Source organism: Myotis daubentonii, chromosome 18, assembly GCF_963259705.1.
Source record: "Myotis daubentonii chromosome 18, mMyoDau2.1, whole genome shotgun sequence".
Taxonomy (NCBI): Eukaryota; Metazoa; Chordata; class Mammalia; order Chiroptera; family Vespertilionidae; genus Myotis; species Myotis daubentonii.
This window is the reverse complement of record NC_081857.1, coordinates 6,361,947-6,389,478: the sequence shown is the minus strand read 5'-3', so window position 1 is coordinate 6,389,478 and position 27,532 is coordinate 6,361,947. Positions and strand designations below refer to the sequence as shown.

General features: G+C 43.0%; 1 protein-coding gene across 2 annotated transcripts; it reads right to left on the bottom strand.

The window, feature by feature from the left end:
- Nucleotides 1–443: 443 nt before the first annotated feature.
- Nucleotides 444–8,045, bottom strand: LOC132220921 (T-cell surface glycoprotein CD1b-2-like). 2 transcript variants are annotated; one of them, XM_059674627.1, is made up of 6 exons: nt 7,760–8,041; nt 7,191–7,457; nt 3,284–3,562; nt 2,798–3,076; nt 1,761–1,854; nt 444–757 (listed from the first exon to the last, which is right to left on the bottom strand). In XM_059674627.1, the coding sequence occupies exons 1-6, from the start codon at nt 7,818–7,820 to the stop codon at nt 736–738; spliced, it is 1,002 nt and encodes a 333-aa protein (XP_059530610.1). In that variant the 5' UTR covers nt 7,821–8,041; the 3' UTR covers nt 444–735. The 2 variants fall into 2 exon arrangements, with proteins under 2 accessions (XP_059530610.1, XP_059530611.1); XM_059674628.1 differs by lacking the exon at nt 7,191–7,457 and having other exon boundaries at nt 7,760–8,045.
- Nucleotides 8,046–27,532: the final 19,487 nt, after the last annotated feature.

The following is a 27,532-nucleotide window of genomic DNA, read 5'->3' as shown; positions in this document are numbered from 1 at the left end:
CTGCTGACAGTGGTCGGCAAACTCATTAGTCAACAGAGCCAAATAGCAACAGTACGATTGAAATTTCTTTTGAGAGCCACATTTTTTAAACTTAAACTATATAGGTAGGTACATTGTTATTAACTTCATTAGGGTAGTCCTAAGGCTTAGGAAGAGCAACACTCAAGGGGCCAATGAGCTGCATATGGCTCGAGAGCTGCAGTTTGCTGACCACGGGTAGCACAATAAACACATTGTGGAGTATTGGTTGTTTATCCTCCTGATCTGGTGGCTGACTGGGAGCTAGGCTCACTGCCACTGCCCCAGGTCAAAAGAGAATATCATACACATATTACTAGCTCAGGAAAAAAAAAAAAGGAAAATTCAAGTACTATTTCTACTAACTGTTTATTGCTTCCTCCACTAGAAAGTAAAAAACAAAAACAAAATGTAAGTCGAGGATCATCTGTACTTTATTTTATTTATTCCAAGATACATCCTTTCTCACATCTCACATTTATTAAACCTGGATATAGCCTACTATTGATATTATCATATAATAAATTCAGAGTTCTTAATGATTTTTCTGTTAGTGTATAAATTATGATATATCTCACAACCTATGGGAACTCTGAGTTGATCAAATATGACAATTCTTTGATTAAAGATGATGAGATTGACTCCTGGGCTGACAACTTGAGCTTCTTGTCTTCTGGGTCCTTAGTCCAAATGGGTACAGGAAGACATGATAACATCTTATGGGATATTCTGATATGACCTGTTAAGAACACAAGCGATTTTAGCTCTATATATGAGATATTTCCACACCTATTTCATAGCAGCATTATACGCAATAGCCAAGAGGTAGAATCAACCCAAGTGTCCATTGAATGGATAAACAAACATGTTATAAAAATGCAGTGGAATATTATTCAGCCTTCCCTAAAAAGGAAAGAAATTCTGATACATGCTACAACCCGGATGAATCATGAGTACATTATGCTAAATGAAATAAGCCAGTCATAAAAAGACCAATATTCATGATTCCTCTTATATGAGGTGTCTAAAGTAGTCAAATTTATGTAGACAAAAAAAGTAGAAAGTTGGGTGTCTGGGTCTAGAGGGCCAGGAGATACCAAGATGTTCAAATGGTGTAAAGTTTTAGTTTTTCTAGATGAAAAAGAGTTCTAGAGATTGGTAACACAAAAATGGGAGTGTAATTACTATTACTAAACTATGCATTTAAAAGTAACTAAGATAATAAGTTTTGTGTCATGTATATTTTACCACAATTAAAAAAATAGATTTACATTAAAATAGATGGGAATTTGGGAGAAAGTGCAAAAAGTCTTGTGGAAAGATTGAGGCTAACGTAATATAAGTAGACTAGAGGCCTGGTGCACAAAAAATTGTGCACTCGGAGGAGAGGGGGTCCCTCAGCCCAGCCTGTGCCCTCTCACAGTCTGGGACCCCTCGGGGGATAACCACCTGCTGGGTTATCCACGGGAGGCCCGAATGGCAGTGGGGCAGGCGGTGGCTCGCACTGCCCTAGGTAGCACACCGGAGGCCCAGATGGCGGCTCGCACTGTCCCACCCCACCGGCAGTATGCAAATTTAATGGGCATCTTTGTTGAGTTAATTTGCATACTCTTCTGATTGGCTGATGGGCGTGGCGAAGGTACGGTCAATTAGCATCTTTGTCTTTTATTAGTGTAGATAAAATTGGTATGAAAGAGTGGGAGGGTGACATAAAAGAAAGATTTTTTTAAAAAAATACTTACCAGCGCCTCCAAAACCATAAAGCAAGACATATCAAAAGAATCAAGGTGGGCAGTATCACTGCCAACAATATCACAGTGAGGGAGGTAGAATTTCCTGGCAATGGGAGATATACAAAGATGTCACTTCCAAACCCATCCTCCGATTCGCCAGCCCTCCCTTTGCTGCCTGAGGGTCACCGACATTCCCCTGCTTCTAATATGTGGACATGTACAACTCCCTCTCTCATATTTTCTGACAAAATGTGCCCATATCTATCTTCCATCTCATCTTCTTGCCCCACTGTACCCAATACTATATAGGTCCATCATTCTTACCTATTTTACACCCTGGGTCAAGAATTCTCTATCTATCTTTTTCATCTCATGGCACACAGAAACTAATGACTAAAATTATGCAGCACCCCCAAAATATATATTTTTGCCAATCTGACCCCCCAAAAAATAGGTATAATTTTCATTCATTCACACTAGACATCTATTGTTGTGTTGGCTATTGTCACTTTTTTTAAAATTAATCCTCACCTGAGGATATTTTTTCCATTGATTTTTAAAGAAAGTGGAAGGGAGGGAGGAGGAGAGAGAAACAATGATGTGAGAGAGACACATAGATCGGTTGCCTCCTGCACCTGCCCCAACTGGGGAGTGGGAGGAAGAGAGGGGGCCTGAGACAAACCTGCAACCCGGGTATATGCCCTTGACCAGGAATCAAACCTGTGACCCTTCAGTGCATGGGCAGACGCTCTAACCTCTGAACTATGCCAGCCAGGGTAGCTGTGGTCATTTTCTTTTTAACAGTCTGGGAAAAGAAGTCACAGCCCCTGACTATATGGCCAGGTGTTGCATGTTTTACAAATTGCCATGGCACACCAGTTGAAAACCACTGCCACAGGCCTCTCTCTCTCTCTGTTTTCCTCCCCCCCCCCCCCCAACCCTCTTGCGCGCGCTCTCTCTCTCTCACTCATTAAATCTCACCACTTTGCCAGCCTTTCCCTCTGTGTTTGAGGACCATCCCCTCCCTGCGGGGCCCTAGTTCTCACCCCAGTAGAGGACGATGTCCTGGCCTCTGAGGCTGCTGTGCCTCACTCGACAGGTCAGGCCGGCTGCCTCCCCAGCCGCCACGTCCAGGGTCACTCGGAGAGACCACGTCCCGTCAGCATTGGGCAGGACGTCCCCTTGCTGAGCGCCCGGCTGCTCCTGCTGCCCCCGCATCCACCTCACCCACACAGGTTTGGGGTAGAATCCTGAGACATGGCACACCAGCAGCAGACGGCCAGGGCCAGGAGGGGGGCCACTGGACAGCCAGGCCTCGGGCTTCACTGGGGCAGGAAGGAGCAGGGACAGTGTCAGATGATGACTCTCATCTAGAACATAGGGACTCCAAAACCCACCGGTTCAGAGAGCAACCCCTTCTGCTCTTCAGGAAACCAAATAATTTACTGAGTAAGCCCCTGTCTCCTACCTCCTACTGGCAGGTAGAGTGGTGGTGGGACATGCAAGAGGGAACCTGGAGAGAGAGAACTAACCTTGCCGTTGCAGCTCTGCCTTCCCTGCTTCCAGGACGCTCCAGAGATACCGGGGGCAGGTGTGATAGAGGAGATTCCCGATGATGTCAGAGATGCCTTGGTACTGCGTGTAAAGTGTGCAGAACCACTGGGCGCGGCTGCCGGCCTCCGCAGCAGGCACACACGTCCCATTCTGGAGGCTCATGAAGTCCACTCCCCCTAGCGCTCCCCGCAGGAAGCTGACTGTGGCCTCCCCGGCTCGCAGCTCGCAGCCTGCTGTGCCCTGGATCTCAAAGGGATCTGGAGAGGAGAAAAACAGAGGAAAATCCATTTAAAAGCCAACAAGAAGGAAAGGGATGGAGAAAGGGCCTAGAGTATTTCATATGGGTGGGGAGAAAGGTCCGAGGTGTAAGATGATGAGCCAACAACCAATTCAGGGCAGTCATATGCAGCATAACCACTTTCCAGCCAACCACGAACCACATATATGAGGGTGGTCCCATCTATACTAATAAAAGGGTAATATGCTAATTAGACCAAGAGACCTTCCGGACAAAGCCATGGTGGCGAGGCTGAGGCAGAGGTGGTTAGGGGCAATCAGGACAGGAGGGGAGGGCAGTTGGGGATGATCAGGTGGGGGGGGGCAGTTGGGAATGAGCAGGACAGCGGGGGGGGAGCAGTTGGGGGCAATCAGGCCAGCAGGGGATGAGGGGCAGTTGGGGGCGAGCAGGCTGGCAGGCAGAGTGGTTAGGGGCAATCAGGCAGGCAGGTGAGCGGTTAGGAGCCAGCGTTACCAGATTGCGAGAGGGTGCAGGCTGGGCTGAAGGACATACACCCCCACCACCCCGTGCACGAATTTTGTTGCACCAGGCCACTAGTAAGACTATAATGGAGCTGAAAATTTCCTATTGCCTAGTGACACCAGAGCCATCATACCATCCTAGCACAATGCATTACTCATGTGTTTTACACAAAATGTGTTGCCATTTCTGTAAAAGTATAGTACTGTAAATATGTACAGTACATAATAATAAATGTTACTGGTTCCTGTATTTATTATACTAGGGATTGTTATTTTAGAGTGTGCTTTTTCTCCTTATAAGAAAAAGAAGTCTGCTATAACAGTATGCCATGTTATACCAGCAACAGCATCATATGTCTCAGGTTTACTGCATCTCTTGATTGCATCATTTTCTCTAGTGCTTGGTTTAATCTCATGTTTTCTGTACAGTAATGTGGTGTACAGAATTGTAGCCTAGAGACAGCAGCATATACCATATAGCCGAGGTGTGTGGTGGGCTATCCCATCTAGGTTTGTGTGAATGGAGTCTATGATGTTTGCACAAGAATGAAATTGTCAGGACCTAGGCATTGTTAAGAACCTAACACAGTGGTCGGCAAACCGTGGCTCGCGAGCCACATGCGGCTCTTTGGCCCCTTGAGTGTGGTTCTTCCACAAAATACCACGTGCGGGCGTGCACGTAGAGTGCGAAGTTGACTTAAAACTTTAAGTAAAGTTTATTAAGTTAATTTTAGGGAATGTTGTGGAGTGAAAGAAGATGTAGTGTCGAGGATTGAGAAAGGTATGTTGAGATAGTTTGGACATAAAGAGAGGATGAACGAAAGGAGGTAGACGAAACAAGTATAAAAGAGGAGTGTGGATGGGAGAGTTGGAAGGGGTCAATCTCAGCGAATGTACCTCAGTCAGATTGAGGATGTTTTTAGCAAAGGCCAGTTTAGGAGTACCCTAATCCTATCTAATAAAAGAGAAACATGGTAATTAGCGTACAGCCACTACCCTTCCCATTGGCTAATCAGGGCAATATGCAAATTAACTGCCAGCCAAGATGGCGGCCAGCAGCCAGGCAGCTTAAAGCGAACATGAGGTGTGCTTGCTTTAGTGACGGAGGACTCCAACGTTCCCTGCCTGCTGCTGCCGGCCTCTGAGCTGCAGCTCTAAGCAACTATGTGACAAATATAGAAGCTAAACAAAACCCCAGAAACCTGCTTTAGTTGGCAGGCTTCAGCCAGCAGGATCGCAACATTGTTTCAAATACAGAAGGTAAACAAAGGCCAGAAACCTGCTTTCAGCAGTGGAGGCCTAAGAGCTGGAGCCAAGCCTCAGAGCTAAGGCTGGCCCAGAATAAAAAAAGAAAAAAGAAAAAAAGGAGTGGTTGGGAGCTTCAGTCACCCGCCAGCCTGGAAACAACCCTCAGCCCCTCACCCTGACTGGCCAGGCACCCCAGTGGGGACCCCTACCCTGAAGGGTGTGTGACCAACTGCAAACAGCCATCAACCCCTCACCCAGGCTGGCCAGGCACCCAAGTGGGGACCCCCACCCTGATCCGGGACACCCTTCAGGGCAAACCAGCCGTCCCCCACCCATGCACCAGGCCTCTATCCTATATAGTAAAAGGGTAATATGCCTCCCAGCATCGTGATCAGCGGAGCCACGAGGCGCCCCGGCACCGGGAACAGCGTGACAGGGGTCATCCCCCAAACCCCCTGATCGCCCTGCGGCTCTGTGTGTGAGAGGGAGCGGGGCCACAACCTCCCTATCGGCCCTTCTCTGTTCATGACAGGGGAAGGCACCCCAACCCCCTGATCAGCCCTGCTCTGTGCCTGATAGGGGGGAGCTCCCCAACCCCCTGATTGCCCTGCAGCTCTGTGTGTGACAGGGTGCGGCACCCCAACGCCCTCTCCCCCCATGGGCCCTGCTCTGTGTGTGACGGGGTAGAGCCATAACCTCCCCATCAGCCCTGCCCTGAGTGTGACAGTGGCGGTGCCCCAACCCCCTGATCGGCCCTGCTCTTTGCGTGACAGGGGGGAGCTCTCCAACCCCCTGATGGGCCCTGCTCTGTGTATGACAGGGGGTGGCGCCGCAACCTGCCCATCGACCCTGCCTTGAGTGTGACAGGGGGCAGTGCCCCACCCCCCAATCGTCCCTACCCTGAGCGTGACTGAGGGTGGCATTGCAACCTCCCAATCCGCCCTGCTCTGTGCATGACAGGGGCATCGCCCCAACTCCCCAATCGGCCCTGCTCTGAGTCCAACCAGGGGCTGCACCTAGGGATTGGGCCCGCCCTCTGCCACCCGGGAGCAGGCCTAAGCCAGCAGGTCGTTATCTCCCGAGGGGTCCCAGACTGCGAGAGGGCACAGGCTGGGCTCAGAGACCCTCCCTTCCCCCCAAGTGCACAAATTTTTGTGCACTGGGCCTCTAGTTAAGTTAATAACAATGTACCTACCTATATAGTTTAAGTTTAAAAAATTTGGCTCTCAAAAGAAATTTCAATCATTGTACTGTTGATATTTGGCTCTGTTGACTAATGAGTTTGCCGACCACTGACCTAACACATTTCTCAGAACCTATCCCTGTTATTAAGTGGAGTCTGACTGTATTCATAGACTTTTCAGAAGGAAGAGCATAGGGGAGAAGTACACATGTCACAAGCAGTGGAGAAGGGATGTTGTAATGACATACGGGAGGGAGGGGAGAGAGGGGAACTGTGAGGAACAGGGTGGTGAAGTCAGGGCACAACATTCCAGAAGGAATGGGAGCATTACATTGAGAGGAGGGATCCAGCAGGAAGGAAATGCTTGAGGGGATGGATTGAAGAAAGAAGGAACTCACACGTTAGTGTTCTCAGGCACAGAGTAGACAAGATGAGGGCTTCTTGCGTGGGGTTCAAGAGAACAAAAGTTAAACAAAAACAAACCAGATGATGGTTCCAAAGGGGGATCATTATCAGACAAGGGTGCGGGAAACAGGAAGGAGCTGCAATAGTTTGTGGAGATATGGAGTCCAGTGGAATACAAGTCTAGAGAAGTTGGATAAACTGGGGAGAAGGAGAGAAAGACCCAGGGGTGTGGTGCCTAAACAAGAGAGAGAGAGAAATCACTGATAATCTCTCCAGAGGACGGCACTCACATGTCAGCTGGAATTCACTGACGTGATCCTGTATGACCCGGAGGAATCCGATCAAATAGACTCGGAAGATCTCCACCAGCTCAGTCACCTCCTCGTCACTCAAGTTGCCCTTGGACCAAGGCTTCAGGAAAATGGCAGTGCCCGACTCGCTGTCCCAGCCATGAATCTGCAAATCGCCCAGCCAGCCGGAGCCCTGGTTTTGTGCCCAGGTGCTGTTGGCAAAGGACGATATCTGGTTGAGGTGGAAAGTGGTTGGCCCCTGGAAAGCTGTGGGTAGTAAAAGGATAAGAAAAGTGAAGAAAAAAAGAGGAAAGCAGGAGGAAATGGCCAGGGTGGGGGGGAAGAGGGGAAATGAAAACTAGAAAGGTCCAGAGAAAAAGAACCCAGAGTCTGAACAACAAAATGCCTGAGACATTTGCCTGTGCCAGGGCCTCGGGCTCCATCCCCAACCCCAGAACAGAAGAAAAGGCTGGGGACAGATGGCCCAGACACGTACAATATGGACATGGACAGCATGCTTTTACCCAGACCCTGACCCCCATGCTGGGAGAGGCCAGAGCTGCTCTTACCTGGCTCGTTGTCACCACCTGGGATGAGAACCGCGAGCAACAGAAGTGGCAAAAGCAGCATTTCCCTGGGAGACAGAACTGACTCTCAAAGCTGGCGTTTGATCTCTGAACCCAGCAAACCTTTTTCTCAGCACTCTACAGTGACTTCCTCTCTCTTCCAACTGCCAAACCTCTGCCTCATCCACATCGGGCACCAGAGAAAAGCTGTGCCTGCCACCGCCTGGCCCTCCCACCCTGCTCTCATTTCCACTCCAGCCCTGACTTCCAGGTTGTCTTCTTGTCTCCTTGGCTTCCAGCAGTTGTCCCTCACCCCTGCTTTCTCGTGCTATCTTGGCAAAGCCCCCAGAGGCTTCTGGAAAGTTATTTTTTTTTACCTCTTCAATCCTTTCTTGTAACATCGGTTAAATCAGAAGGTAATGTTAAACAACTGTCTGCTTTAACCTAGGAACATTCTTTTGATTTATCCACCCAACTCTGCCTTCCTCCTCACGGCCCTCTCTTCTCTGGCGCTCTATCCCAACATTCTCAATGGCTCCTTTTTTGTAAATCTCATCCCCTTTTCTGATCTTCCTAAAGCCATATTCGTGTGTGTGTGTGTGTGTGTGTGTTGTCAGTAATTTACAAAAGACAAAGCATTTAAAACAATTGCCCGGTCCTGGCCGGGTGGCCAGTTGATTGGAGCATCTTCCCATACACCAAAAGGTTGCGGGTTTGATTCCTGGTCAGGGGGCATACCTAAGTAGCAGGTTTGATCCCCTGTCGGGGCACGTATGGGAGGCAACTGAGTGATGTTTCTTTCCCACATTAATGTTTCTCTGTCTTCCTCTCTCTCTAAAGTCAATAAGAAAACATATCCTCAGGTGAGAATTAAAAATAGTAATAATAAAAATAAAATAAAACATTTGTCCGGACTATAGTACTGCAGACCCAACTTCCAAAATCAAGTAAGATAAAGTACTATAGCTTATCATACAAGCAAAATTATCTTATACCATAGCGATTTTTTAAAAGAAAAATTACATTGGCTACTGGCACATGACCTTCTTTACAGTAACTTCTGACCTGTGAAAGTTTGAGTAACAAATTATTATGAGACAAGCAGAACTTTGGAAGTTATGCTACATGCAGCTTCGGGCTAAGTCAAAAACAACTTCTCTTTTGCCTGTTAGTTTGTTTTTTCCGTAATCCCTTCACCTTTTCACTCAGCCCACCTAGCCTCCTCCTCTCTGATAGCTTTCCGTCTATTCTTTTTACCTATGAGTTTGTTTCTAACTTTTGGTTGTGGTTCCTTAGATTCACATGTAAGTGAAATCAGATGTTACTTGTCTTTCTCTGACCGGCTCATTTCACTTAGCAGAATACTCTCCAGATCCATCCAGGCTGTTGCAGAAGGTAAGATTTCCTTCTTTTTTATGGCTGAGTAGTACTACATTGTGTAAATGTACCACAGCTTTTTTATCCACTCATCTACTGATGGGCACTTGTACTGCTTCCAAACCTAGGTTATTGTGAATAATGCTGCAATGAACATAGAGGTGCATACATACTTTCAAATTAGTGTTGGGATTTCTTTGCCTGTATTCCCAGGGTGCGTGAAATGGGTCATCATGGTTGTTGGGCTACGGACCTCCGAAGAAATTGAGTGGAGGGAGACATCAGATCTAAAGGGAGTGAGCACACGGTGGGACAATTGTGTCCCTCTGGGTTTTAGGCCATAGAAGGCAGAAATCTTGGGGAAAGATCTTTCTAAAAGCGCGCGCGCACACACACACACACACGCGCGCACACACACCAGAAGAAAGCCTGAGGCGTCAACATCTGGACTAGCCCCCAAGAAGCTGATGCATAAAGAACTTTATGGCAGGATAGGAATAATGCGAGAAGACCTAGGAAGAAAGTGAGAATGGTTCCCACGAATAGAACCTTTGGAAGAATCCCTTCACTGAGTACAATGAAGTTACATTCAAACAGCGATTGATTGTGGTCGGCTACCTGCGGCTCGGGAGCCACATGCGGCTCTTTGGCCCCTTGAGTATGGCTCTTCCTAAGCCTTAGGAGTACCCTAATAACAGCCCCCGGTCTATCAACTCCTTGTTGACGAAGTTATCTTTGGACCATGCGTGCGGGAAATTACTGTGGCGTTTTTACTGTCCCAGCCATGAGTTTGTGACTCATCCAGCTAACGTCAACTGTGATATTCTGCTTAGGATTGGCTGACAAACGATGAGGTCAGAATGAGATGGAACCAGATACATTACTGGATCACTGTGGGTGGTAAACGGTCAGATGCTTTTGGAAAAAAAAAAAAAGTAGGGAGGAGAGAAAGTGGAAAATAAACTAGTTCCCAGAGCGAGAGAAAAATGTTATGACCAGTTTAAACATGTATTTCCCTGAGACACGGCCGCCATGTTCCCCCACCATTCCCCAGAAGAGTAAACTGCCTGCAGACAGGAATGTTCAGGCGGGAAGCACTGGTATCCTTAGAGTCCAGGTCCATCTTTGAGAATGCCACCACCTGGGCCCCTGACAGATGTCTCCCCATCGGGACTGTCACTACAGGAGAAAATGGCTAACGTTGCAAGTTGCAAAAGCAGCGTGTCATTTGCAGATGTTTCTTCTATTGCTTTGTTCCCAGCAAACCTATCCTTCAGTATCTCTAGTCTGACTTCCTTCTTTCACCAACAGAAAACCTCCTACCAATGGCTGACTGGAACAAGAAAATCTGCTACTTGCCTCAACCTTGGGCCTCCTACTCGATTTTTCATTTCCTCTCCAGCTCTGGCGTAAGGTTATTTTCTCCTGTCTGGGTTTTTGCTGTTGTTCTTCTTCTTCTCCACTCCTCCTCCTCCTCCTCCTCCTCCTCCTCCTCCTCCTCCTCCTCCTCCTCCTCCTCCTCCTTCTTCTTTAATTGATATCAGAGAGAGGAAAGGAGAAGGGGAGAGAGATAGAAATATCAATGATGAGAGAGAATCATTGATCGGCTGCCTCCTGCACACCCCCTACTGGGGATAAAGCCTGCAACCCAGGCATGTGCCCTGACATGGGATGTCAGTAAGAATTCTAATGCAATTTTTGAGGAGACCATTAGATATGCAGGTTTGGAACTAAGAAAAGAGGTCTGGACTGGAGATAAAGATTTATGAGTCATTGGATTAAACATAGAAATGAAAATCTGTCTGCAGATGACCACCCACTAGAACATATCCTCAAATAAAATGCAAAAATTTCATGAAAATATAGAAAGGTCACTTTACCTCCTTGGGACTTGCATCTCAACTCTAAAATTTTGAAAATGATAATAATAATAAAACATAAACTACTTGGCTTTTCTGGGCCCTGCAACTCAATTCTGACTGCAGGCTCCATTATGCCCCCTCTTCTTAGTCAGAAAATGCAGCTTTTCAAGAGGATACATGGGGAGACACTAAAAATTCATGTTGAAGTTACATTTTGTTATCTGATAAAAATATGTTGACAAAAAAAGAGTAACATTTGTTAATATTTCCATGTATGTAAGCAGTCTATTTAAGAAATAGTTGGTGATTTGTCAATGGTTCTCACTGGCTAATATGAGAACCATTGAACACATGATCTTTTTAATATACAGGCCATGTGTTCATTATTATAGTTTCTCTTTAAAAAAACTTTAAGCAATTATTGAATGCAGGAAGCAGTAATTTAAAACTGCATTGGTAGCGTTATTTACCTTTTATATTTGTCGTCATTCATAATGAGGCTGGAAGTTACACAGATATTTGGACACAGATATTAGGCAACCTCTATGACATACAAATTCTTCTAAGAACTATATACAGGTTAAGCCAAATCACTCATAAGCACCAGATCTCATCTTTGCCTGAATCTCCTGGTCAATGGTTTAGGAAGCCATAGCTAATACAATTTTATATGTTCACCACATTTTTTTCTACCCACCTATGGGAAATTACAGCCCTCTTACTCCCTTATAACTGGGCTATGGCCATGTGACTAAGCTCTGGGCAATGGAATGTCCTTTGCTGAAGATGTAAGCCACCTCCAGGCCTAACCTTGTAAAATACTGATAAACTTGCCCTACAGTGCCAGCTTGGAAGTCACCTGTGCCAGATGGCAGAGCTACAAGACGGAGAAGGGCTGCCTGATTTACATGGAGTTTGCCTACATGAGGAATAAACTTGTTTGTGTTTAACCTCTAAGATGCTCAAGTTCATTTATAATTGCAATTCAACCTAGCTATACTGGTTAATACTATAAAAGCCTGAGACTAGTGTTCTTCTCCTAAACTCATAATCAAATAAGAATATAAACATAAAATGTAGAGATTAAATTGTTAACTTTGTATAAAGCTTCTAGATAAATCTTCCAGAGAATTTCCATTAAGTGTGTAATGCAAGAATTTTGCTGGTATTGAGCTCCAGATGAAGTGGCCCTATTCATTCTCAAAAATGATTGTTTTCCCAAGATTAATATGTTGCTCACCTAACTTCTAGTGTTGTTGGAGATGGGCCTCTAAGTAATTAAAGTTAAATGAGGTACTAAGAGTGGAGTCTTATAAGAAGAGTCATCAGAGATTGAGCTTTCTTTCTCCTTCTCTCTCCTTTTCTCTCTTTCTCTCTCTCCTTTGTCTCTCCTCTCTCTCTCTTTTTCTCTCACTCTCCTTCTTTCTCTCTCTCTTTCTCTCTCTCTCTCTCTTTCCCTCACTCTCCTCTCTCTCTCCATATAGATCTGTGCAAGAATGGGCCTTCCTTCCCCTGGCTGCCGGCACCACCTTTGCTCCGACCCAGAGCCACCTTTCTGCCTTCCCATGCTGCCCAGAGGCCCAGAGTGGCTGGGGCGGTGCAGAATGCCTGCATCATTGCCATGGTGACAATGCAAGCATCCTACCCCGCCCCCCGCCACTTGGCACCTGCGTATGCAAAATAACCCAGCATATTTGTTGGGTTAATTTGCATACTCACTCCTGATTGGCTGGTGGGCATCACAAAGGTACGGTCAATTTGCATCTTTCTCTTGTATTAGTGTAGATAATCTTCATGCACCGAAGAAAGGTCATGTGAGCACATATCAAGAAAGCGGCTGTCTGCAAACCAGGAAAAGAGCCTTCACCAAGAACCAAATTGTCTTGGGCTTCTGGTCTCAACAACTGAGAAAATGGATGTCTGCATTAAGCCACCCAGTCTATGTGGTATTTTGTTAGGGCAGCCTGAGCAGACTGATACACTCACTTAGTTCAGGAAATGCTGGAAAACTCCAAATACTCCTGAACTGAAGGCCTGTTCTTGTGAGAAGCAGGGCATGGAGGAGGAGACCAGGACTGACACTTCTGAGAACAACTTAGCTCAAGAGAGAAAGAGGGGAAAGAAGATGTGCAGACCAAATATGTACCCATGTTCTCTCCTGTATCCACCAATGAGATACTTCACTCTATTCTCATGGGCGGGGAGGGGGATGAGTGAATATTTCTTAAAGTATTTAGGGGAAATTCTCCACCAGGAGAACTAGAAGAATAGTAATAGCTCTATCCCATGATATGGAATTGCCCACGCAATTACCTAAAAAGAAATCTAGAAACCTGTATTCTTTGGAAACTTATTTCTCCTTTACTTCCCATAGTCATCATGTCACCATATCACTTATCTCCATAATTTGTAAAATTCATTCTCTTCCTATCTTCACTGACATTTAGCTGTGAACAAAGAATGAGGTTCCATAGAAAGTAACTTCACAGGATGGATCTGATAAAAAAATTTTAACTGGGAAGGTCATGGTAGGTAGTCATACCCCAAGCATATAAATTTTTGCTTTAAGCAAGCCCTGTCCACCATTCTTTCTGTGCTTCTAAATTGACACACCTTAGAAATAAACCAGCCCTAACCAGTTGGGCTCAGTGGATAGAGCATCGGCTTGTGGACTGAAAGGTCCCAGGTTTGATTCCGGTCAAGGGCATGTACCTTGGTTGCAGGCACATCCCCAGTAGGAGATGTGTAGGAGGCAACTGATCGATGTTTCTCTCACATCGATGTTTCTAACTCTCTATCCCTCTCCCTTCTTCTTTGTAAAAAAAATCAATAAAATATTTTTTTAAAAAAAAGAAAGAAACCAAAACCACCCTCAAGCAAGCACGTAATCTTGTTATCTGATCCCCACTTTGCTTTCTCCCACCTTCATGTAATCTTTCTTACTTCCTTTCCTTGATTTTAAATGCATAACAGAAACTGCAAAACTGTCATTCTTGAGAGCATTTGAGATCTTGTTACTCATCATATGTCATCAGTTCGACTCAAATAAACGTTTATAAAAATTCTCTACCAGTTGGGATGTCTCTTACATCAACATGGTCCTGCTCTTATTGTGCGGGATCTGGATTACTGCCACAATCTCTTAGCTGTACGTTGCAATCCACATTATCTCCATATTTACTTAGCACTCTGCTTCAGAATTGCCACATAAAAGGTAAAGCTTATGATGACAAGCTCACACTTGAGACATTTCAATTGCTTTTATGAAAAAGAATCAAAACTCCAGCGTATATCAATTTTATACACAAATCCCCAACAAAAAGGAAGGTGAAGAGAATATTCTGGACTAAAGGGATTTGTTTGTTTGTGTGCATCAAAGCCCAACACAATGAGAACAGGAGTTTGCAGCAAAGAAAGTAAAGGTTGAAGAAATGGCGCCAAGCCCAGAAATATAGGTGATCTAAGACCTGGCTCTCTGACGGCACCTAGGGAACAGGTTAAATACAGGAAAATGTATTAGTCATGATGACTAGTGGAGTCGGGTCATTGGTTGAGGTTAGGGTAGGGTGTGGTTGGTTATTGTATCAGATCGTGGCATTGCTCTGTAGGGTTTCATGAGGTTGTGGTCAATAGGGTTGTTCCGCTTTCATGAGCTTGGGGCTGAAACACAACTGAAGTCAAAATTTTGTCTTTAGCCCTAGCCAGTTTTTCTCAGTGGATAGTGCCAGCCTGCAGATCAAAGGGTCCCAAGTTCGATTCTGTTCAAGAGCACAGACCTCGGTTGCAGGCTCCTCCCTGGCCCAGGTGCTGGGCAGGCCTCATGCAGGAGGCAACCAATCGATGTGTTTCTCTCACATCCATGTTTCTCTCTGTCTTTCCCTCTCTCTTCCACTCTCTCTAAAAATCAATGGAAAAATAACCTCAGGTGAAGATGAACAAAAACAAAACAAAACAGAACAAAACAAAGCAAAACAAAACAAAACAAAACAAAACAAAAGATTTTACCTTTAGTTTGACCAAAACTCTGTTCACTTGGTCAACGACCTGAGGTGTTTTTCTTAAGACAAAATTGAACACTGACCAAAACCTGATGTTAAAAGCTTCATGATGAGGGTTTGGACGGCTGGTATGTACAAAAGTGGAGGGAGCCGGTTGAAAGAAGACAAGTGAGTCGTGTGCTATTAGACTGGACAAAGCCAGCTTGAATTAGGAAAAGTCAAATTCAAGAAATGGTTCCTGTGCAGTAAGAGAATGAGTTCTGTGACCAGGAAAACTGGCAGGCTATTTGTAGTATGAATACTTTTTTTTTTTTTTTTTTAGTGTATGTGTTGCCAAAACAAGCACTAGTATGAATACTTTTAAACACAGATCCAAGAATCTGAAATGTATGTAAAATGTAATGGGGAGAGAAGAAAATGCCCCCTAGACACACCTAATCCCAAAACAATCATCTGAGTTGAGTGGGACATTCTGTAATTGAAAGCCAGCCTGGCTAGTGGTCCTGGCTGTCCTGAGGGAACCGCGGGCTCTTCCTCTATCACTGGTGTCTCCCAGGTCCTGCTTCTCGCCCCATTCATGCTCAGACCACAGACATCCTCATGGTCACTTTTGTTTGAGCTCTTGCCTGACCCTATTCCAAGTTCACCTCAGTGGGTGATTTTTGTTCTCCTAGATCAGGGGTGGGGAACCATTTTTCTGTTAAGGGGCATTTCAATATTTATAACATCACTTGTGGCCCGTACAAAATTATCAACTGAAAAATCATCCTGCTAATTTGGTCAAACGTGTAATTAACTCACCCCTAAGGCCTTAGCAGGATGAGACCAAATAACGCCCTCGGGCCAGACATTCCCAACCCCACCCCCACAGAGAGAACTCTCCTCAGAAATCTGATGGGGTGCCCCCCTCCCAGCCTCACACTCTATTATCTTCCTCTCTGCCAACAAAAACCTTGCCCTCTGCCCACTTCCCTCTTTGAAAAACCCCGTTACCTCACACAGCCACATGCCTTTTACTGGACCTTTCATTTCCCCATCAGCACTTCTTCAAGCAAGTCTCTCCCCTGTCTGGTTTTCTTTTCTTTTTTTTCTTTTCTTTTCTTTGCTTTGCTTTTCTTTTCCTTAAAATATATTTTTGTGGATTTCAGAGAGGAAGTGAGAGGGAGAGAGAGATAGAAACATCAATGATGAGAGAGAATCATTGATCGGCTGCCTCCTGCACACCCCCTACTGGGGAATAAGCCTGAAACCTGGGCATGTGCCCTTGACCGGAATCAAACCTGGGACCCTTCAGTCCACAGGCCAATGCTCTGTCCACTGAGCCAAATCAGCTAGGGCTGCCCTTTCTGGTTTTCAATGGCAGAGCCTGCCTCTGTCCTACGTCCTCTGACCTCTCATATCTACAAGATTGGAAAGAATTGCATCCTGAGAGCAAGTGTAAGTTCCAAGATGGACCACTTACTAGAATAAATAGATTACCGCTTTAGGACAGCTTCCCGCATTGTACAGTGGCTGAGGACTTTTTCACAACAAAGGCCATAAGACCTGGCTGCCTTCCATTTACCTGTTCTTCTTGTTTTGAGAAATTCTGGCCTCAACACGCATCCCATTGGTCCATTTCCAAAGGCCAACAAGACAATATTGATACTGAGACTTCCTAAGAATAAGCCTTCCTAGCATTATAAGATAATGCTATCAGACTAAAGGCTGGTCATCAATGCATACTTTAAATTGATTTATAACCAAAAGGGAAACTATGAATTAAAAGGGATTTAATGAAAACTAATCTCACTGAGTGATCTGATCAGAAGCTCCTAATGGGGCAGGTTATAGTGAGTAGTCATGCTCTAGACATACAACTTCTTCAGTAAAAGGTTTGTCTTCTCCTTAAGCAAGCTCTGTTCATTATTTTTGTATACCTAGATTAACATATTTTTTTACTAAATTTATTTCATTGATAGGCTGACTCCTGCACACCCCCCACTGGGGATTGAGGCCACAACCCAGGCATGTGCCCAGATGGGGAATCAAACCATGACCTCCTGGTACACAGGGTGACATTCAACCAGTGAGCCCCACCAAGTGGGCCACACTCACACTTTTAAGAGACATATTTCTAATAAAGTATAAGATATTCATTAACCATTTCAAGTTTATTTTCCAGCTTTTCTGTAATAAAAGGCCCAAAGTTAGTAAACTTAAGACTTATCTAGCAAAATCATTGTTTAACACCTGAAATGAGTTAATTGATCTGCTCAAATGGCTAAGATTTTTTTTTTTCATTAAGGATTACCTCCCAGAAACTTGCATTTTAAAAGATGGTCCAGTGACTACATCAAAATAAAAAGCTTCTGCACAGCAAAAGAAACCATCAACAAAACAACAAAAAAGCCCACTGTGTGGGAAAACATATTTGCCAATGTCATATCTCCAAAATTTATAGGGAACTCATACAACTTAACGAAAGGAAGATAACCAATCCAATCAAAAAATGGGCAAAGGACATAAATAGACACCTTTCAAAAGAGGACATTCAGAAAGCCAAGAGACATATGAAAACATGCTCAAAGTCACTAATGATCCAAGAGATGCAAATCAAAACAACAATGAGGTACCGTCTCACACCTGTCAGAATGGCTATCATCAACAAATCAACAAATGACAAGTGCTGGAGAGTATGTGGAGAAAAAGGAACACTCATGCACTGCTGGTGGTAATGCAGACTGGTGCAGCCACTATAGAAGACAGTATGGAGTTTCCTCAAAAAACTAAAAAAGGAACTCCCATTTGACCCTATGATCCCACTTCTAGGAATATATCCCAAGAAAACAGAAACACCAATCAGAAAGGATATATGCACCCCTATGTTCATAGCAGCACAATTCACCATAGCTAAGATCTGCAAACAGCCTAAGTGCCCATCAGTAGATGAATGGATTAGAAACCTGTGGTTCATCTACATGATGGAATACTATGCTGCTGTAAAAAGGAAGGAACTCTTACCATTGGCAACAGCATGGATGGAACTGGAGAGCATTATGCTAAGTGAAATGAGCCAGTCAATGAAGGAAAAATACCACATGATCTCACTCATTCATGGATAATAAAGACAATTATAAACTTATTAACAAAAGTAGATACAGAGGCAGAGCTGCCTCAAACAGACTGCCAAACTGCAGCGGGAAGGCTGGGGAGGGGAGGGGTGCAGAAGGGGCGGGTAAGAGATTTACTGAAGGACTTATATGCATGCATATAAGCATAACCAATGGACATAAGACACTGGGGGGTAGGGGAGGCCAGGGGGTTGTCAAGGGTGGGGGAAAAAAGGAGACATATGTAATACCCTTTGTAAAACTTTAAGTAATAAAACAAAAAAACAAAAAACAAAAATAAAATAAAATAAAACCCCAAGTCCACCACTAAAAAAAAAAAAAAGATGGCCCATATAAGAGGTATTTTGTTTTTTTTTTGTTTTTTGTTTTTTGTTAAATATATATTTTTATTGATTTCAGAGAGGAAGGGAGAGGGAGAGAGAGAGCTAGAAACATCAGTGATGAGAGGGAATCATTGACTGGCTGCCTCTTGCATGCCCTCTACTGGGGATGGAGTCCACAATCCTAGTATGTGCCCTTGACCATAATCAAACCCCAAACCTTTCAGTCTGTAGGCCGACGCTCTATCGAGTCAAAACAACTAGGGCAATAAGTGTTTTTAAGAAGACCAGATATTTGTATCTTAAAGGCACAGGGCTAGATTAATATATCTTTGAAATCCTGTTATATGCCTAAAAGAAGCCAACAGGTGGCAGTGTTTTTGAGGGGGACTTGGTTTTGATGTTGATATGTCATAGGCCCAGTACTGATGGCATCCACACTTGATTCACATCTTAACCCCTTCTACACGCACCCGGTCCCGTGGAGGAAGCTAGAGTCTGTGTATAGCTTTGCACAGCAAAACAGGCAGCCAACTGAGGTCACAGGTGGTGTCTGACATGACCTGATTGAAGTTCATCTCAAGAATTCCCAGAACCAACACAGCTAAGGGCTGGCTTCAGTCCATAACAAAGCATGACCCAGTTAGCTCCACAAGTAGCATGACTCCCTCCAAAAATATATCAGCAGAAACCAGACCCTACAAGGCAAATTCCACTCCATGCAGTCCGCCGCTGCACAGCATCTCATGCACTGTACTTGCAGCCAAACCTCACAGCCAGCCAGCCTGCGGGTCAACCGAACCCAGGAATGTGAAACAACAATCAAGGACCCACTTAAACACAAAAGTACACATAACGGACTGGGAGACTGTGCCACTGGGCCCCACAGAAAACCTACAACATGAGGCCACCCCACCAAACTGGGAGATCTGCCTAATACAAGGAAACAAACTCAGAAAGGCATACAAAGAAGGAGACAAAAAAATAGGCCCTAAATGAAACAATGGGAGAATTCTCCATAAAAATATCTAATTAAGATGGAGGCAAGATATCTACTAGAAACAGAGTTCAGAACAATGTTTGTAAGGGCCCTGTTGGAACTTAGTGTGAATCTCACCAACATAAAAAAAGGACATAGATGCCCTAACCGGTTTGGTTCAGTGGATAGAGTGTTGGCCTGAGGACTAAAGGGTCCCAGGTTCGGTTCCAGTCAAGGGTATGTACCTTGGTTGTGGGCACATTCACAGTGGGGGTGTGCAGGAGGCAGCTGATCGATGTTTCTCTCTCATCTGATGTTTCCAACTCTCTATCCCTCTACCTTCCTCTCTGTAAAAAATCAATAAAATATATTTTAAAAAAAGGACAAAGAAATCATAAAAAAGAACCACCCAGAAAGGAAGAATACAATAACTGGAATAAAAATTACACTTAAAAAATCAACAGGAGATGAAATAAAGCAGATAATTAAATCAGTAATTTGAAAAGCATGGTAGCAAAAAATAACCAATCAGAGAACCCCAAAATATTTAAAATTTGAGGTTATTTCAAGAGATCTCTGGGACAAGATCTACATCACAGGAAAACAGGAAGTTGAAGAAAGAGCAAGGAATTCAGAACTTACTTTTAACAATAATAACAAAATGTTTCTAACCTGGAAAAAAGACAAGTCCTGGAAATGCAGAGAGTCTCAAACAAGATGAATGTAAAGAGGGCCTCCTGCAGACACATTAAAATTAAAATTCCAAAGGTTAATAACAAAAATAATCTTAAAAGCTGAAAAAGAAAGACAGTTAGTTACTTACAAGAGTACTCCCATAAGACTGTCAGATGATTTCTCACAGAAACATTGCAGGCCAGAGGGGACTGGCACAAAATATATAAAATATGATGAAAAGCAAGGACCGACTACAAAGATTACTCTACCTAGCAAGGCTATAATTTAAAATTTTAATAAGAAATAAGAAGATTTCCAGAAAAGAAAAAGCTAAGAGGTATCACCACAAAATCAGTTTTACAAGAAATGTTAAAGGGTTTCTTTTAAATAAAAAGAAAAAAACACATAAATATTAACAATAAAATGGTAATAACTATGTGCCCATTAATAATCATTTTAAGGTAAATGTTTTAAATGCTTCAATCAAAAGACATAAAGAAGTTGAATGGATAAAAAGACAAGACCCATAAATATGATGTTTACAAGAAATACACCTCAAAATAAAAGATAAACATAGACTGAAAGTGAAAATGTGGAAACAGGTATTTCATGCAAATAGAAACAGAAAAAAGAAACAGGAGTAGAAATATATATATTTCATATATATAATTACACATTTATATATATTTCATATATATATGCCTAAGCGACCAGAACACTGGAACAACCAGTCGCTATGACATGTACTGACCACCAGGGGGCAGAAGCTCAACGCAGGAGCTGCCTGCCGGTGGTCAGTGCACTCCCACAGCCAACCTCCCTCAGCCAGTCAACTGCCCATGGTCCCTCCCCCTGTCCAGCAGGCCCTGGCTGGCAGCTAGCAGCTGGCAGCTGGCAGGAAGGTGGGGCTCGCCAGGGGGAGGAGCCACAGGAGGGAAGGCCCTGGCCGGCAGCCAGAAGGCCCCCATCAGCCCTGATCGCCAGCCAGGCCTAGGGACCCCACCCATGCACGAATTTCATGCACCAGGCTTGTAGTATTTATATAAGACAAAATAAACTTTAAAACAAAGACTATATTAAGAAATGCAAAAGACCATTACCTCATGATAAAGGGATAAATCTAAAAAGAGGATATAACCCTTGCAAACATTTATGAACACAACAGAGGATCACATAAATACATAAAGCAAATCTTGATGGAATTAAAAAAAGAGATCAACAATAATGCAGTCATAACAGGAAAATTTAACAACCCATTGACATCAGTAGATAAATCTTCCAGACAAAAGTATCAAAAAGAAAATAGCAACCTTATAAGATGCACTAGACAAGATAAACTTAACTCATATTTTAGAGCATTTTACCCCAAAGCAACAGAATATAAATTCTTTTCAAGTGCACATAAAATGTTTTTGTTTGTTAATCCTTACCTGAGGATAGTTTTTCCATTGATTTTTAGAGAGAGTGGAAGGGAGGAGAGAGAGAGAGAGAGAAAAAAAAAAACATTGATGTGAGAGAGACACATCGATTGGTTTTTTCCCACCAGTGTCTTGATCGGGGCCAGGGATCAAACCTGCAACCTAGGTATGTGCCCTTGACTGGAAATTGAACCTGTGACCCTTCAGTGCACGAGCTGATATTCTAATCACTGAGAAACACTGCCCAGGGCTACATAGAACTTTCTTTGAGTTTGATTACAAGTTAGGACACAAACAAGTCTTAATGAATTTTAAGATTTTAAAAAAATTTTTTTTTTTTTTTAATTTCAGAGAGAGGAAGGAAGAGGGAGAGTTAGATACATCACTGATGAGAATCATTGATCAGCTGTTTACTGAACGCCCCCTACTGAGGATCAAGCCCACAACCTGGCAGGTGGCCAGACCAGGAATCAAACCAGAACCTCCTGGCTCATAGGTAGATGCTCAACCACTGAGCATAGCAAGTTTTAATAAATTTTTAAAAATTAAAGTAATATAAAGCATCTTCTCTGACTACTGTATTATGAAACTAGAAATCAATTTTAAGGAAAAACAAAAAGCACATGAAGGCTAAATAACATGACAATAGAAAAAAATAGACTAATAATGTGATCAAGAAAGAAATAAAAAGATATCTACAAACAAAGGAAAATAAACAACACCTCAAAATATATTGGGCACAACAAAAGCAGCCTAAAAGGGGATTCATTGCAATATAGGCCCACCTCAAGATGCAAAAAAAAGCCCGGCTGGCATGGCTCAGTGACTGAGCATTGACCTATGAACCAGGAGGTCACAGTGCCATTCCCGGTCAGGGCACATGCCCCAGTTGTGGGCTCGATCCACAGTCAGGGACATGCAGGAGTCAGCTGATCAATAATTCTCTCTCATCATTGATGTTTCTATCTCTCTCTCCCTCTCCCTTCCTCTCTGAAATCAATTTTAAAAAGGTATTTTTAAAAAGGTAAGCTTCTCAAAGACAAAGTGGTTTTCAAAGTGTGAGTCGTCAGACCACCAGAATGAGCATAATCTGAAAGTTGTAACAAATGCAAATTCTTGAACCTCTCTCTTGACGTAAAGGACTAGAACGCTGGGGAGATGTTCCAGAAATCTGTTTCAAAAAAAACCCTCCCAAAAGCTGCTGATGCCCACTCAGGTTTGAGCACCACAGATTAAAGAGAATATTTCATGATCTTGAAGGAGTAAAGAATTTGCAGAAATAAATAATAGTCATCAAAATATTAATCAACTGTATCCCATTAAAAAATTCTTTCCATCACAAGTTTAAGGGAATAAAATGTAAACCAGAGACTGGTAGAACATATTCACAATGCGTATAATCAGCAAAGGACTAGGATACAGAAATTATAAGGAACTTCAAATTAATAAGAAAAAGACTGACACCTTTGCCTCACCACACACACACAAATAGCTAAAAACTTAAACTGCTACTTCACAAAAGAGTGTATCTAAATGTTTAATAGGCATATGTTAAGTACCATTAATCAACAGGAAAATACGAACTAAAGCAACAATTACACCCATACAAGAATGGCAAATATTAAAAGGGTTAATAATATCAACTATGAGTGAGTTCATGGAGAAGATAAAAAGTACATTACTATGACCCCCATGAAAACCTGTTTGCTAGTATCTATTACATGCAAAAAAAAAAAAGTACTTCCCGTGATCCAGCAATTCTATTTCTATATATATTCTTATGTGAATTGAATGCTTATGTTATCAAAATACACTCACAAAAATGTTCAATCATCCACACTCGTAAAGTCAAGGATTATCCATGGGTCTTAATCCACCCATATTTGAAGTTTTGAGCATCCACAAATGATAATCAGCTTCTCACAGATATCCCAACCACATCATGTAAAAGCCTTAATACAACAATGCAAAACACCAAAAAACATATATACATAGCACATAGACACAGACAACAGTGTGGTGATAGCAAGAGGGAAAGGGGTGAGAGGTAGATGGAGATGGGCAAAGGTGGGGGGGTGGGATTGGGGACAGAAAGAGATTTTGCTTGGGGCTATGGGTGCGCCATGCAGTGTGCAGATATTTTATTGAGTGGTACACTTGAAACCTATATGGTTTTGTGAACCAGTGTCACCTCAATAAATTCAATTTAAAAATAAATTAATTAATTAACATTAAAAACAAAGAAAGACACAATAGACATGCAATGAAGCTGAAGTTAGGTTCTGTTGCCTTGCAATGTCTGTGGGGAAAGTAGGCTGAGAAGATGTGAGGCAGGACAGAAAAGGTGACTGATACAAGCAGGTTCTCATGAACAAAAAAAATAAAAAATATAATATATACGCAAAACAAGTCAATTATTTTTTCATAGGAAATCTTCAATAGGCCAGTCTGTTCAGTAACTGTTGAACTCCCAGTGATTCCTAGTCAATATAGACATTCACAAGCATCAAAGTTGTATCTTTTTATTGGAGTTTGGAGAGGAATTTCTGTGAAATTCTATGTTGCTCACCTTCACTCTATTCTGAATTAAAAACCCGATGCCTGGTGTGCAGCTGTTCACCTGAAGCCACAGCTGTGCATCTGTTGGGACCGTTACCTGAACCCACCACTTTAAGAAGATAAGGCAAACTGAATACTGCAACTTGCAAGTACACTATATCGATGTGTGAAGCTTGACTCTGGGATATTTACCCTATATTTTTCCCCATAGTTACAGTCAGCCTCACATAACATCTCTATATTGCATTTGTAATCTAAAATCGTAATTTCTCCAGTTTTTTTTAATTCCTCTACTGTAATCTTCAAGTTAAAATATGTATAAGAAAGTATACCAAGTAAACTCCATTAAATCAATTTAATTTCATTATTCTAAAATCACAGTTACATAATTTCTATTTATCCAAATTGATATATATTTTATTAGAAGTACTAGAGGCCCGATGCACGAAATTCGTGAACTCAGGGGGTAGAGGGTGGTCCCTCAGTCCAGCCTGCACCCTCTCACAGTCCAGGAGCCCTTGGGGATGTCTGACTGACATTTAGCGCTGCCATGGAGGTGGGAGAGGCTCCCATCACAGCCATGAGCCTGGCTCAGGGCTTCTGGCTGAGCAGTGCTCCCTCTGTGGGAGTGCACTGACCACCAGGGGTCAGTGCACATCATAGAGACTGATTGTTCTGCCTTTTGGTCAATTTGCAATTACCCTTTAACTATATATAGGATATTCAGACAGATCAATTATTTTTTATATATAAATTATACAGAGCAAAAACTAATTGGCAAATCAAATGTTGAATTTTACCTGTAATGGTTTTGCTTTTGAAAGTTACCTTGTGTAGCCATTATTTTTACAAAAAGGCAACTTTTCCTCATTTTGTATAGATATAAATGCCCTATATGCAGTTGTATCTACTAAATATTTTATTTTGGTTTAGTTTTGCTGCTCTGCATATTTATTTTAAAATTTAGATAAAGCAAAAACAGTTACCTCACTGTCCTTTATTTTGGTTTAGTTTACTTGGTATTTCTCTTCTTTCTTAAGATAGGCCTATAAGGATGTCTTCCCTCTTATTAATACTTTAGTTACACCACAGAAGTTTTTTTTTTAATATGTTACTAATGATTTCTGAATTAGGAAGAGAGGGGGAGAGAAACAGAGAAATATCAATGATAAGAGAGAATCATCTATCAGCTGCCTCCTGCATACCCCCTACTAGGGATCGAGCCTGCAACTGGGCATGTGTCCTGACCAGGAATTGAACTGACCTCCTGGTTCATGAGTCAACACTCAACCACTGAGCCACAGCTGCTGGGCACATCATAGTTTTGATATGTTGTATTGTCATTCTCATTTGTCTCTATATAGCTTTTGATCCCACTTTTTATTTATTCTTTGACCCAGCCACTTTTTAGTGGAATGTTGTTTAATCTCCACAGATTTCTGAGTTTCTTTACTTTCTTTTTGTAGTTGATTTCTAATTTCAAGGCATTGTTGGCAGAGAATATGTTTGGTAAGAATTTCTGTTTGGTTCTTTTTTAAAGTTTGAATCTCTTTGGTAAAGTGATTTGTGCTCTGAGTGAATCAAGTTCTCTCATCTCATTGAGTATTTTCAGAACTGCAATCTTGAGTTCTGTCATTTACATCATATATTTCCATTTATTCCAGTTTGCTTGCTGGAGATTTTTCATTTTCTTTCTGAACTGCCTCACTAACTTGCTATTTGGCGGGCTGGGCTCCCTCCCTGTCTGGGCAGCTATGTATTGACACTTCCTTAGCAGGTTTCTATGAAGAGATATTTCTATTATTTTCCAGTAGGTGGCACTGAATCACAAGTTTTTTAGTTCTGTGAACTTCCCAAGCTGACCTCTGCAGCTGCCTTTATAGTATGGCTGCAAAGTTGGGGGGTGAAGTTTGTTTTTCCCTCTCAGTATTGGCAACCCCAGATTGCCACAGGGCCAACCCCAATGTGGGATCAGTCACAGAGATAGATAACAATCCTGCATAGCAGTTCTCAGATTTGCAGATAATGTGCTCCACATCCCAGCACCAAGGGCAAGGGGAGACAATTTGGGGGAGTCTAAGTGACAGCAGGGCTCTCTCTATGGCTCCATTTCTTAGTTTGGAATACCAACTGCCTGGTGATAAATTCCTTCCAACCACCTCAGAAGAACCTCTGCGCTTCGTCCTTGCCAAGCCTCTCAGCATCTACAGTTTGCACCACTCACTCCATAAGAGTGCCCTCTCAACATTCTCTGCACCTCACAGCCAAGGGAGCGCCAGCTACAGCCAGCTCCCCCCCTCTCTGGGCCAAGCTGCAGAGCTGCATCCATCCCCTCTTAGCTCTCCTCCCTTCTTGCCTCCCCTGATTGCTCCCATTTGCCCACCTTTGGAGGCTTCAATGCATGGATCTCTCAGACATGCCTGTGTTGTGAGCAAGGAGCCCTTTGTTGAGTGATAGCTGATCAACTTGTTGACATTTCACAGGGAAAAACAAAGGGGATCTCTCACACCACCATTCCTCTGACATCCTGGTGTGTCATTTAAAGTTGCTATTTCCTTACTGATTTTTTTTGTATGGAAGATCGATCCATTATGTCAAGAGGGCTGCCTCAGCTGGTCTGGCTCAGTGGATAGAGTGTCGGCCTGCAGACTAAAGAGTCCCAGGTTCAATAATGATCAAAGACATTTGCCTGGGTTGCAGGTTCAATCCCTAGTAGGGGGTGTGCAGGAGGCAGCCGATCAGTGATTCTCTCTCATCATTGATGTTTCTATCTCTCCCTCTCCCTCTCCCTTCCTCTCTGAAATCAATATAGATAGAGATAGAGAGAGATAGATAGAGATAGAGAGATAGAGATAGAGATAGAGATAGAGATAGAGATAGAGATAGAGATAGAGATAGAGATAGAGATAGAGATAGAGATAGAGGTAATTTTTTTAAGAGGGCTATGAAAAGGTCCTTGCCAGGTTTAGGCTGCAAAGTCAACCAAGTGTCCATGAGCTATGGTTGTTAGATTTCTAACAAATGAGTCGGGGGGTACACAAACATTTAATCAGTAGGCAGGCTGAGGCAGTATGACAAAACACAGTATGACCTGCCATGTAGTTAACTGGTGACTGCAGGAGAGCCCCTTCTTCCTGCAGTGTCTATCCGGGGACCTCTACTGTAAAAACTTAACATTTTGCTGACTTTAAAGGAGAAATAATGAGGAATTCCATCCATTATCACTGAGCACATAATGATGAATTTAGAACTTACAGCAATAAATTTAAGGGCAATAAAGTAACTAACAGCACAACACTCAATGAGGAACATGATATTCATACATAGAATATTAAGCTATTTTAAAATAAATTTCCTGAGAAGATAGGAACTGACTATTTGAAAAAAGAGGACAAAATTTTCTGGATAAACGTTTACTTTCCAAATAAATCAAAATTGCTTAAAAACGAACCAGAGCTGCTGTAAATTCAGGCTG

What these genes read in the sequence shown, in the direction of transcription:
- LOC132220921 (XM_059674627.1), bottom strand. Translation starts at nt 7,820, where the DNA reads ATGCTGCTTTTGCCACTTCTGTTGCTCGCGGTTCTCATCCCAGGTGGT. An exon ending in GGCAGAGCTGCAACGGCAAG is followed by an intron (nt 3,077 to 3,283) that starts GTTAGTTCTCTC and finishes TTCCTGCCCCAG; the next exon opens with TGAAGCCCGAGGCCTGGCTG. An exon ending in TTATGGTTTTGGAGGCGCTG is followed by an intron (nt 758 to 1,760) that starts GTAAGTATTTTT and finishes TGTTCTTAACAG; the next exon opens with GTCATATCAGAATATCCCAT.